We start from the raw sequence: 12,533 nt of genomic DNA, 5'->3' as shown, positions 1-12,533 counted from the left end.
TCTGGAAAAGTGGCACATATTGCACTTGGAGTATATTTCCATCCCAAACCAAATTCTCCAGGTATCCGGGGGGGGGGGGGGGGGTAAAGAAATGCTACAAAGTTTTTGTTTGTTTTGTTTGTGGTTGTCATGACGGGCTGTATCTGTCCAGAACCCTTAACACAGTTTCCTCAATCACTGTTTTCTTAGTTAAAAACCTCTTAATGGCAAAAATGCATAGGTAGTGGAGGGGGGTTCCTATCCAGGTGTTTTTTTAAACAGAAAGTAAACTACAAGTGGTAACTGAATGTGCTTTGGGAAAAATGTACGGTGGACAATGTCCTAAGAGGAAAAGGTTTTAGAGCCACTTCTTTCTGAATTCTATCCAAAAAGTACAATTGGGTACCTAATTTACCCCAATAGTGTTTTCAAGGTTAAGTGCATAGAAAACAAGACTATTTCTTGTTGAGAATTTGAATTGGTGTGACTTCTGTGGTTTGGGCAAGAGGCCATTACGATTGAGCAGCAGTGGCATAGCCTGTGTTCTGGGCTTTTGAGCTGAAAGTATAGCAGGGCAACCTTGAGATCTGTTGTCTTGGGTACTGAGATCCACAGGTCACCATTCTCTCTACACAATAGCATAAAAAGCCCCTTGTAGGTCTACGGTAAGGCTGCAGATAAAAGCAGAATAACTTTTTTTTCCTTCCCAGTGTTTATATCTGTCACCCATGTCCATCGGACCAAACCACTGTGGAAGAAAAGCCCTTTCACTAACATCTGGTGGACCCTAACAGTGGTGGTTGTGTAAGTATTGTCTTCTGGTTCTTCAGAAGAGCTGGTACAGGATCTCTTCATTCTTGCCAATCCACTTCCTTGCTCCATACCAGGCCCCCCCCCCCCCCTCACCTTCCATTCTTTTTTCTCCCACTGTCCAGTTTCCCCCCAGGCCTCTCAGTCTCCAGTCATTCTTTAGCACTGCCTTATCTGTCTTCTTCTGGCTTCTGATAGGCCCCTTTTTGTACAGCCTCAAAGCTTGCCTTGTCCTCTCTGGCCTTGCCTTGTCCTCTAAACATTGAACTCTCATGTTCCTGATTTTGCAACCAGGGAATTGTCATCTTGGGGATCCTGCCCATTTGTGCCTACATGCTCACTGCCTTGGGCAATTCATTCACCCTTTGGCATAGTCCACTTGGGTTGCTGATGCAAAGAGGATGCCTAGTGAGAGTGACGGGTGCTGGGACAGAAGCCTCGGATGCCTTCCTGTGAGGAGGGGCCAAGCCATTCCAAAGCCCTGGTCTTGCTTTCTGTGTGGCAGGTTGCTGGGCCAGGTCATCCAGACCCTCCTGGACCTGAAGCTCTGGGTGAACCTTGAGTCTCCTGTGGCCTACAGAATGGATGACATCCCCATGGCCTCCTGGTTGCTGGGTTTGCTCTCTCTCATTCTTGTTGTGATCATCAATGAGACTGTCAAACTCCATGAAATCAGGTAAGAAGCCTGCGTCGGTGGGCAGTGAGCCTTGTTAACACTTTATATAGCAGGAGGGCCTGAGGATTGTATATAGTTCCTTTCCAGACTTCTCACAGGACTTCACACACATTACCTCAGTAACCCTGACCCCTACAATGCAGTTTCAGCATAATTACTGCATTGTACAAATTGATGGGGAGGTGTTTGAGAGAGAGTGCCTTGCCTTAAGGCATCCTATTGAGTTTGTGGCTGAATTGGGATTTGAACTGTGACTATCCAGCTAACAATTTGTTCTCTTGAGCACAACACTATGCCAGCCCTTGGTGCAGTTTCTTTTGGGATACATCTGCATGGGCCACTTCTTCTGCTTCCATGTTGACGTTTTAAAACAGAAGGGGACCCCCCCCCCCAATATGTGCAAGAGTCCCATATTGGCCTTTCTTCTGGAATGACTAGCCTTTGCCATCTGCAAGCCAGAATGTTTTGCACTGTTATGAGTGGCCTATGCCAAAGTGCTGACTACTTGGGTAATGTGCATTGCAGGATGAAGACTGTGGTTACGAAGAGGAGGTGCCCAGCTAGAGCCACCCAAGTCAACAGAGTTCAGCATGCTGTTTCCAGCAACTGCTGGCCAGATGTTTATGGAAGTTCATAGGCAAAGCACGAGGCAGAATCCCTCCTTTTAGCCTTCCCATTTAGCTCATAGATGCCTGTGCTTTGGAGTAAAACACTGAATCCAAGCCTGTTTTAATTGGCTAGCAAGGACTCTTTCTCTAGAACTGTTTCCACCAAGGGCCATTTGGATGCTTTCCCCCCCCCCCCCCACAACCCTCCTGCTGGTTGCCTGCCTGGCAACCCTAGCAAAGGAACATAATTGTAAGCTACCTTGAGAAAGGTAGGATAGAGACCCGAGAAAGGCAGAATAGAAGCATTTTAGTAAATGTTCTCATAAAACAAAAAAAATGAATTAATGAAATAAAAGTACCTTCAAAACTAGCTTGTTTTCTCCCCCTCAAAGAAAATTCTGGAATACAAGGGGTTAATTCTGAAAAATTTCTCTCTTGGTTTTGTGATGCAGTATCTTTTATGGCAGGGGGTATGTCTGAGAACAGCAAAACTGCTTTTCTGCCGTGTAAGAGATAAATTCTGCCATGTAAAAGATAAAATAATTATGATACTGAGTTTCATTCCAGTAAATATTAGCAGTACTATGAAACCCAAAAATCCAAGGAGAAATTGGGAAGTGGAGGATTTTGTAAGCATCTCTTGTTTTTACTTTAAAAGAATTCTCCCCTCTGGATAAATGGAATGATTTCTGTAACATGTAAACTACAACATTAAATGCGAGAAAAAGGTTTATGCAGACAATTCGTAATGTTTTATTAAAACAGTTACAGCTGACCTTTCTTCCCCCAAATATATCCAAGAGAGCCCCTGTAGTCATCTGCTAGAAAAGAACAAGTAGTTTAATGCAGGTATTATAAATGGAATACATTCAGTGTTTAATTCTCTTAGAGAAATAGGGTTGCGAGGTCCATCTTCGTCCCCAGAGGGGGACTTTGGGGAGCGTTCCTGTAGGGGGTGGGGTGTCCCCAATGTGATGATGTCACGTTGGAGATGTTTGGGCTCCAAGTCCTGCCCCGCAACGATGGTCCCACCAGCTGCGAGCCGCAGCTGGGGGGCCCAGCCCTCCTGATCATCGAGCAACAATGCCCCTTGGAGATCGGGTGCACGGGGCCCTTTCCTGCTGGCTGCCTGCAGTTAAAGGGAGCCCCTTTAAGAGCAGGGAGCCAGAGGGCCTCATGTGCCCAATCTCTGCTCGGAGATTGGGCACACAGGGCCCTTTCCTGCTGGTTGCTTGCTTAAAGGGCCCGCAGCCACCACCCTCCCTCCTCTCTCTCAAGGGAGAGGGGTGGCTGTGGGTGTTGGGGCTTGGGGGTGGGGCTTCTCCACTGGCCAATTGGCCGACGGTGGGCAGAACCCCCCCAAAAGCGGGTGACCCCTGCCAAACTAGGGGGGTCTGGCAAGCCTATAGAGAAATGAAGTCAGAACTACATTTTACAGCATACCCATGAGCAATGTCTTCTCTTTTTCTCCTTCTAATAACTGAAATCATATGAAGTGATATCATTGCATTCCCCCTGTACAAGGTTACTAACCTTCAGGTAAGGCCTCTGGAATTCTCCTGCAATTACAATTGCTTTCCAGACTACAGAGATAAGTTCCCCAAAGGAAATGCTGGCTTTTGAGGGCAGATTCTATGGCACCTTTCCCAAATCTCCAAGGCTTTACAAGCCAGAGTTGGCATCCCTAGATGGGGGGGGGGGAGCAAGGGACAAATAGTCTGGTTCTATCTTGAGAGGTTCTTATGGGCCTTGACATTTCATTTATTTTAAGTAAATCACCACAATAAATAAAGATAACATTAATTACTAAATCTTATTCATAACTGGTAAATAAGGTGCTTTAGTGTTGAGGAGAGCAACTTGCATTCAAGCATTTTCTGGGTTACACTGTACCATAAACTAAGTTGTTGCCCTTAAACATCAATATTAAAAGCCTGTGTTATCTACTTTCTGACAGTCTTAAAAATATAGCCCAAAGTTACTTTATCTTCTTCTCTTTAGTTTAAATGGGTCTGCAGAAATGTTTTTTCTTTGTCTTCAGTATGAAAAAACACAGACCATACTCACAGAGCTGAAGCTGAAGTTTGAGATCACTGAGCAGGAAAAGCAATCAATCACAGATGAACTCAAACAGTGTAAAGACAGCCTGAAGCTGCTACAAGAAAAAGGAAACCATGTAAGTTGGTAAAAAGTGTGCTTCAGTTTTTGGCTATTTCATTTTGTTATGAGGTCATATGTTTGTTAGATATACAGGAGAACATTTTGTAACATTGTGTAGGCTACATGAATCCACAAAGCACTCATGTGGTCCATGTATTTCTGGGCTTGAGCTCCTTTGAAATATCTGACTCTGGCCAGTGACATTTCACTACATATAATTATGCAGACATCTTGCTTCAGAATGGATCTGCCAGTGTCCTCCTCATTAGGCAGAATTATATATTTTTTGTATTTTATTTTTGAAAATGTCCAAGCGTGATTCAGTCAACAATAACAGCTTTTAGTCCCTGTGATGTCTGAAAACTCTGAGTTATAACGTTAGAGCAATTTTGTAATTGCTGCATCCTGCTTTGCAGCTGAGTATATACAGTGAAATAGGCCCCATAAAACCAGATTTTAAAAAAGCTTTTCTAAATACAGAAGTATTTATTTTATGTATATATTGTTTTCCACTATAATAATTCAATTCAATTCAAGGCAATTCAAACATAAAGGAAAAAGCACCGTGGAACATAATACCCATAGAAATACAGCTAAAGTACCAACAGCACAAACAAATTCCACTAGGTGTTCTTATCCACTGCTTTTTCCTTGGAACATATTTCAGTACATTGCATATGCACTCCCAGACAAGATAATTACAATAAAACTGTTCACCTATAGGTGAATACTCATGGAGGAATAAATGTGAAAATATTCTACTGGAATGTATAATATATGCAGATTAAGTCTTATGTTCATGGATTTTCCTCACAGAAACCATATGGATTTTGCATTCAACCATGTAAAATTTCATTCCCAATTCAGTTCAAGTGGGTCTCAACATTCAAAGTAACATCCTATTTCAGGGAGTATCCAGAACAGTTTGGTAGTAATTTTGCCACTCTTTATTGCAGAAAAACTTTTCTCCAAAGTAATAATATTCAAATGGTTTGAATCGGTAGCTTAGTTTCTTCAACATCCCTTAATCACTAGTTGATTAGAAATGACATGTGATATAGATTTCTCTACGGAGATGTAAAGGAGACAGAGACAAGACATAAAACAGTTTTTTACCACCAGTTGAAAACATTTTTTGTAAAGAGAAGATATCAGATCAGTAAAAACTGAAAATAAAGTAACTAGTTCCCAAGGTTTTACTTTACTGAAAAAATTAGATCTGAACGGCACCAGTTTGGTGTAGTGGTTAGGAGCGTGGACTCTAATCTGGGAGAACTGGCTTTGATTCCCCACTCCTCCACATGCAGCTGCTGGTGTGACCTTGGGTCAGTTGCAAGTTCATTCAGAGTAGTTCTCTCAGAGCTCTCTCAGCCCCACCTACCTCACAGGGTGTCTGTTGTGGGGAGGGGAAGGAAAAGCAGATTATAAACTGTTAAGAGACTCCTTTGGGTAGTGAAGGGTGGGGTATAAATCCAATCTCCTCCTCTTCCTCCTCCTTCCTCCTCCTCCTCTTGTTTTTAATACGCTTCCTGTTACAAAAGTTCTAAATATAGCAGTAGCTGAAAAGAAGGCCTTCTGCGTCTTTTCAGTTAAGAGGTAAAGGTACGGTAACAGACTCCCCAGTAGTTGTCTTGAAAGAATTTTCCTGTAAAAAAATTTTATTTGGGAAAACATCGTGAGGAGGGTGGGTTGTTCTTTATGACAGTTAATTTGGTTTGAATGCAGATCCTTGGTGAATAACTTCTATTTGATTGGTAAGGGTAAGGAAAGAAATAATGTGTATGCTGTTTCGTTTTCTTCGTCTATTGATAGCCATGTATGTCAAGGCAATGCAGATAACTCTGCCCATGTAGTATGAATAACAGATAGAATTAGGTACCAGTTCTGTATGCTAGGTGTGGTCAGGAGAAAGTCATGCTTCAGTTTAAAGCTCATAACAGGCACATGTTTTTATTTTAGCCTTTTTATATAAAAGAAATTTGGCCTGCAAAGAGGAATATATTATTTCAAAACTAATAGAACGAGGAATTAAAAACTAAAGGTGTGTCTGACCATGGATTCAATCCAATATTCAGTGAGTTAGATCCAGCGTTTACATGGGGACATGGACTAACACCCATGGAGCATGACTTTTGTTTGGAAGAAAAAAAAAACAACGAAAAACCAGCAGTGTGAAATATCCCCCTCCCCCAAGCCCCTGTTCCTGGAGGTCCCTGCTATCCTAGGAGCAGGATTTCAGGGAGGAGGGTATTTTGCGATGATGGGGGTGGGTGGGTGCAAGTCATGTTCCATAGGAGGAAGTCTTTGCACTTGAGGAAACACTCTGCTGGATCCAATCCAGTATCTTCAGATATTCATACATAGCTGGGATCAAAGGCATATTTCCTTTTGAGTCCATTAAAACAATGCACTTTATTTAATTTTGATTTCTACTTACCATCATGAAGCTAACCGAATAATATGCAAACTAGCCACAAAGTACTTCACTAAACCCAGATCAGTGTTCTACATTCATTCATAACAAACTAAAATTATAAAGTGTTTTAAAAGCCAGGCTATCCTAGGTGTGGTATGTACACGGACATGGCAGTTACCATGGCCTCAAAGGGTCATGTGAATTGTCTCTGGGTTTGTTTGTTTGTTTGTTTGTTTTAGTTTTTAAGCTTTCTTAATGTTCTGATTTTTTCTGCAAAAGGTTTATTATCAGTTGATGGAAGTATTGTGCTGAACTGTCATTTGATTCCTTTAGAGTGAAAAGGCAGTTACCAGATTGTTAAATTTCTAGTGCATACAAATCTTTAAATTCTCAGTACATTTTGACCAGTATGCTCTTGATCAAGAGCTTACAAATTTAGCACTGTAAATTTTTGAGAGACGTGAGCCATCATTTCTGCACAGTTAAAGCCAGTGCAGAATTAGCATGGTTCATAAAGTATTTTGTTTCCACATATTACGTATGTTGTGTTAAAAAAAATCGTTGACACAAGTTTGTTGGTATTTGTTTTGCTGGCATCTTTTCCCCCCAGTCATTCTTGTATCTGTGATTCTGGGCAGCTGGATATTGCGTTTCTGTGTGTTTATCAATGTAAACTTCCATTTAGTGTTACTGGTGTTATTATTCATGTGAGGATGCTATGTGGGAGCAGATGAGCCTATATTAACAGCATGGGATTATTTTCCCATGTGTTATGTCAGCAGGATCTAGCACAGGAGGTAATGAGGACTAATCCCTGCTAAATCATAAGCATCATCATTGAGGGCAAAGAGTTGAAATTATAAGGTTCTCATCTTGAATCCCAGTTCTGTTTTTCCCTCTGATTTGGACATTCACAGAGCCAAATGCTCATTTATGCTGTGCTGATACTCCCACAGTACACTGCATGTCTCACCTACACCTTTAGCACAGACTGTTATTTCCATTCTTTTTCTTGAGGGGTAACATCCCATTGCACTAACCAAGTATTGTTCTCATAGAAAAGAATGTAAACATCAAGCACTGCTGGATGATAGACAAGGATGTGTCTAGGACAGTTTTCCTCATGACTACAGCTCCAAGTCATCTTGAGTAGTTTGTCTGAAATGTGTTTCAGGTGCACGGATGACAAAGAGGTGCTAAATTCTAGCAGCAGACACAGAATAACAACTGTGTGGAAAAATGGATGTGAACATGCTCTGTGGCAGTACCACTGATATAACTAGGGCATAAAGCACACAAAGGCTGCTTTTTTGTCTTCAGAAAAATGTTCTACACAACTTAAACTTTGGTTTGCAAAGAGGTATCCTTGAAGTACTGATTCAGAATTCTCTTGGCTATAGAGGTTATGTGCTGTCACAAGTTTAAGTGATAAGTGGAAAAGGTGAAAGTAGACAGTAGCCAACCATCCCATGCATGGATGTTTTCCTGCATTCCCCTCCATTTGTGCGGCCCCTTCCAATCATTCCTGGGGTCACAGGTTCTGTGCAGAGGAACAGCCATGAGGTTCTGTGGGCTTGAGTGAAGAGGAACAAAGGAGTGAAATTGAACCCTTCTTCTTTGAAGCTGTAGAAGGAATGATTTCAGCTCTTTGTGTTTCATCACTCCAGTCCCACCAATCCATTCAGCTATTCCTCTATACATGGTCCTTGACTCTAGGAGTGATCTTCCCTGGGGTTCGAAAGGGGCTGAAGGAATGGAGAGGAATTCAGAAAAACTCCACATTCCATGCACAGAATGGTTGGATACTGCCAAGTTTTTGTAACAAAGAGTGTTGTCAAAGGGTTAAAGATTAATGAAATAATTTGTTATTTAACAGATTCAGGATATTTGGATGATAAAACCTTCACAGTTAGTTGTGCATATTGTACATTATTGCTTCTGTCATCAGAGGAATGTTTCTGAAACGCAAAATGAGTTTAAGCCTTGTTTTGCCCCAAATACTAAGCTGCATATGACAAGTGAGAGCATCCTAAGGAAGAGTTCCTTGCTTTATTTTCAATTTCCGTGTTTCCTTAGTACAGTGGTGTACTAACTTTGTATACCAGATTAGCTGTGTTGTGTTAGATGTCTTTAATGTTTCAAATGAAACAAAACTCTCTTCGAAGTCTCCCCCATCTAAATCATCTTTATCTGGTTGATTTTTTAATAGCACAAAATGATTTTAATATCCCTTCCCTTCCCTTTAGCCTTCCATATTACCACCCGTCCCAGCCGTATTCATCGGCCTAATCCTGGCTTTCCTGTTTTGGTGTTACAGCCCATTGTGGTAGAGAAAGGTACTATAAGCACTATTCAGTCCATGTATGTTCGTCCCTCTCACCTGTTTGTGCCATTTTTGTAAAATAGTGCATGGTGAAAAGCAGGTATTTATTTACCTGACACGAACCTTTCATGTAATGAGCCATTATTTGTAATATTGGCAAGCCAAGCAAACAACTAATCATTTAACATCTGTCTGTTTTCCTTGTGCTAGTGCTAACAGTGTCCTATTGTAACATAATTGTTTAACTGTGCCTTTTCTAACAAAAGTTTATCTTTAGCAAAATGGGTCATATGATGCTTCAGAATGAGGGCCTGAAAGACAACCTAACTGCTTAATTAAACTTAATATGAAGAGCTTGGATATGTGAATTTGGCCCTTTATTTCCTTTTTACCCTCAACTAATTCAGAAATTCCTCTCTGAATATTAATGCTTTTATTTTGAACTACCGTGTTGGAAGAGAACAGGTGGTGGGTTTTGCATCTCCAGCTTCAAGTTTGCAGTACCAGGCAAAACTGCGTTCTGTGTGATTCTGACCCTCTGTCTGAAATTATATACTTCAGAATTGTGAAAAGGTGGGATGAGGACTACGTGCAAGGTTAACATTACTGTATATCAGATCAGGATTCAACCTAGGCCAGAAAAGCTTATCATGCATTGTCAAACTCGATCAAGTAAGCAGGTATACTCCATTGAACTAAGGTACTGGAGGATGTGGAAGAACAGTTCCAAATTCGGCATGGCATGCATCTGAGCTATACTTTGGCACAAACAATAAATCCTGTTAGCAGAATCAAAGATACAAGAGATTCTTGAGCATAAGTTTTTTTTTGTCAAAAGGAGACTGAAATTCTGCAGCTATGAAAGGCAGCCCTAATGAAGATGCATTACGGAGACTTGTGTCCATTGGAATTCGTTCACCTAGATGAGCTTAACCCCCTTGGTGCCCAGAGTCAAAATTTCTAAAAAACCAAGAGCACATAGGAAATATTCTAGGGACGACAAGAACCAAAGGGGTTAAGTAATTAGTGTCCACTGCAACAAATGAGATGTTGATTCTTGTCTTTTTCTCCACACAGAGACAATGGCCTTGGATGCCTGTGATGGCAGCTTTGGTAGCGGTGACAGCCATGGTGCTGTACCCAGGCCTAACCAGAGCTTCTCCATGAGAACTGTTGTTGAATCCATACACCGTCTGCTCTTTAGAAGCTGGCATCATTCACACACTGGGGGAAAACCAGATTTCATTCTCTTCCTTTTTACCTCTTAATACCACAGAGTTTGGCTTCCGAACAGCAGTAGGGTCGTTTGCTTTAAGCTGTACAAAACGTTTCTGTCTATAAAGAGGGAATAAAATTATTACTTCATTCTATCGTGAGCAATATCGTTGCTTACAATTTCATGTAATTCTTTAAAATAGTATGTTGGAGTTCTAAATACTGTTATGGTGGCCTAAAGTAGGCTTCTTGGTACCAAATTATTTATAATGGTTAGGTGTGTGGGGTGTTTTACTTTAGAATCTGATTGCCAGATTGAAAGCAGTGCATTTTTTTCTGATTGGGTCACCCATGCCAAATATCCTTTAAATACTTGGAAGCAGATGCAGTGTGCTCAGTGCCTTTCAGTTTGACTTTATTTGTACATTAACATACCATTTTTTTTTACTTGCTGTGAGTCACTGAGCTATGGGGAACAATTTCTTTTTCCAAGTCTTTGGACGGAAACAAATATTTTTCTTCAGTAAAGGTCCTATTGTATTGATGACTTGGGAATGAGTATAATTCATTGCCAGCCTTAAAGAGCTCTAGAAGCAACGGAATGGGAAGCATCCATCTAGACTGTTCTTGTGTGCAGGTGTGTGCATGTGTGTGCCTGAGTGAATTAAGGGTTTTCTGGGAGCAAAATTTTTCTGATGGACATAGTGCAGTGATCCAACTTTTAGTTTGAATGTAATTTATTAAATCTCATGTATATAGACACTATAAGACTCAACATATTTTTCACATATCACATTATAGAAATGATTTTTTTTTCCAGTCACTTACTATCAAAACTGAACTGGGAAAATGATGTTTGTCTCTTTACTTGTACTTTCATTGGCATAACTTCATTATGCGAAGTGCTCGAGTGCTTCTGTTTTTAGGGGAAGGGAAAATGGAGAAAAAAAAATCCAAAATGGGTAAGCTTTCTGGAAGGTTAAAATAACCTAATTGGTCCTCTATGCAACAACTTAAGCTGAAAGAATGTGCTGTCAACAATTAGAAGCTTTACATCACAATTCAAATGGCCTTAACATTAATACCCTCTGTAAATGTTGACTCCAGAATGGGGGCAGCACTAATTAAAACCTGAATCAAGTGTTGGCTTGCACAGCAAAACAGCTCTGTTCATTAAGGTCTATACTGATGTAAAAAGAATTGCTAATGATAATTGAAATGTTTCAGCTGGTGGGTAATTCATAGGAAGGTTTTCTCAGCAAAACTTCCAGTGGTTTAGAGGGTTTAATGGCAATCCACAGATCTAGTTGAATATTTAAATAGGGTTTTTTAGTTTATGATTCGCCTTGGAGGTTTTGAGGGTCATTTTCCTTTAATGGTTCTGTCTAAAGCTATTTGGGATTTGTTAATGGGAAGATCACTAGATTTAAGGGAATGTTAGACCACAGACTCTTAGAAAATATCATTTTTGTTCATTATTTTCAGTTGCAGGAAGCTGCCACCTATCCACAAAACACACACATGCCAGTGGTACACAGTACCTCTTGTATATAGGTTATTGCAAATATTATTCTGAAAATGCTTAAATTCAGAATTACATTTTTTAAAGTAAATAATTGTTTTAAATCTATTTTGTAAAGATATAAAAACCAATAGAATTTCTGGAGTACAGATTGAACTATTTGCACTAACACACGTGATGTGCATGATTTAATAAAATAACTTTACTCTCCCTAAGAATGTTTGAGTTGAATCTCATTTGACAATCATAGACTCGTAGAGTGTTGCACTCCAGTGAATGATAAAAATCAATACTCTGAACCATGTTTGCATTATGTCTGGTAAAAATGAGAATGACCAATGGTTTTTCCTTTGTTTTGCATATAAATTAGCTTACTAATGGACTCCACGTTTTACTGTATCATTAGAGTATTGCTGTGAATATGCTGGTAACACACAAGGATACACTGAGATTGCAAGAGGGTTCAGCTGGCACTGTAGGTTAGCACAGATGGTAAGAACCATGCCAGGCATCACATGGTATTACTTTCTTTGTCTTTTTCTAGTTTTAAGAAACCAAAACATAGCAGCTATGGATGGAACTACATGTTTGAAAAGGACACAGGCCTTCAGTTGAGCATGGCAGCCCTGTGGGAAATTTCCCTTCCTTCTTTGCATTGTCATAATATACCTTACTCAGTCTGCTGACAGCATAATCATGTGAATCCCCTCCATACATACACATCCCCATAGCAGCCAACAATATAAGGATATGAGCAGGGCCGGCCCCAGCTTATTTTGCACCCTAGGCGAGGATCCCTTCTGCTCCCCCCCCCCCCCCCCCGT

General features: G+C 40.6%; 1 protein-coding gene and 1 long non-coding RNA gene across 2 annotated transcripts in view; both read left to right on the top strand.

Annotated features, from left to right (window-relative positions):
- TMEM94 (transmembrane protein 94) overlaps positions 1-1,469 on the top strand; it is a 107,142-nt gene extending 105,673 nt beyond the window's left edge. Inside the window, exons 30-31 of the mRNA XM_015410736.1 lie at positions 690-783; positions 1,295-1,469. Coding sequence (XP_015266222.1) covers positions 690-783; positions 1,295-1,469 — 269 coding nt within the window. The remainder of the gene's footprint in view (positions 1-689; positions 784-1,294) is intronic.
- A 2,649-nt stretch (positions 1,470-4,118) lies between these two features.
- LOC107110038 lies at positions 4,119-11,916 on the top strand. The gene is made up of 3 exons (XR_001482498.1): positions 4,119-4,249; positions 8,896-8,985; positions 10,050-11,916. It is a non-coding gene; the product is annotated as an uncharacterized LOC107110038 (long non-coding RNA).
- The last annotated feature ends 617 nt before the right edge of the window (positions 11,917-12,533 follow it).

Source organism: Gekko japonicus, unplaced genomic scaffold (genome assembly GCF_001447785.1).
Source record: "Gekko japonicus isolate JY-2015 unplaced genomic scaffold, Gekko_japonicus_V1.1 scaffold15, whole genome shotgun sequence".
Lineage (NCBI taxonomy): Eukaryota > Metazoa > Chordata > Lepidosauria > Squamata > Gekkonidae > Gekko > Gekko japonicus.
The sequence above is the reverse complement of the archived record's forward strand: the minus strand, read 5'-3'. Positions and strand labels throughout refer to the sequence as shown.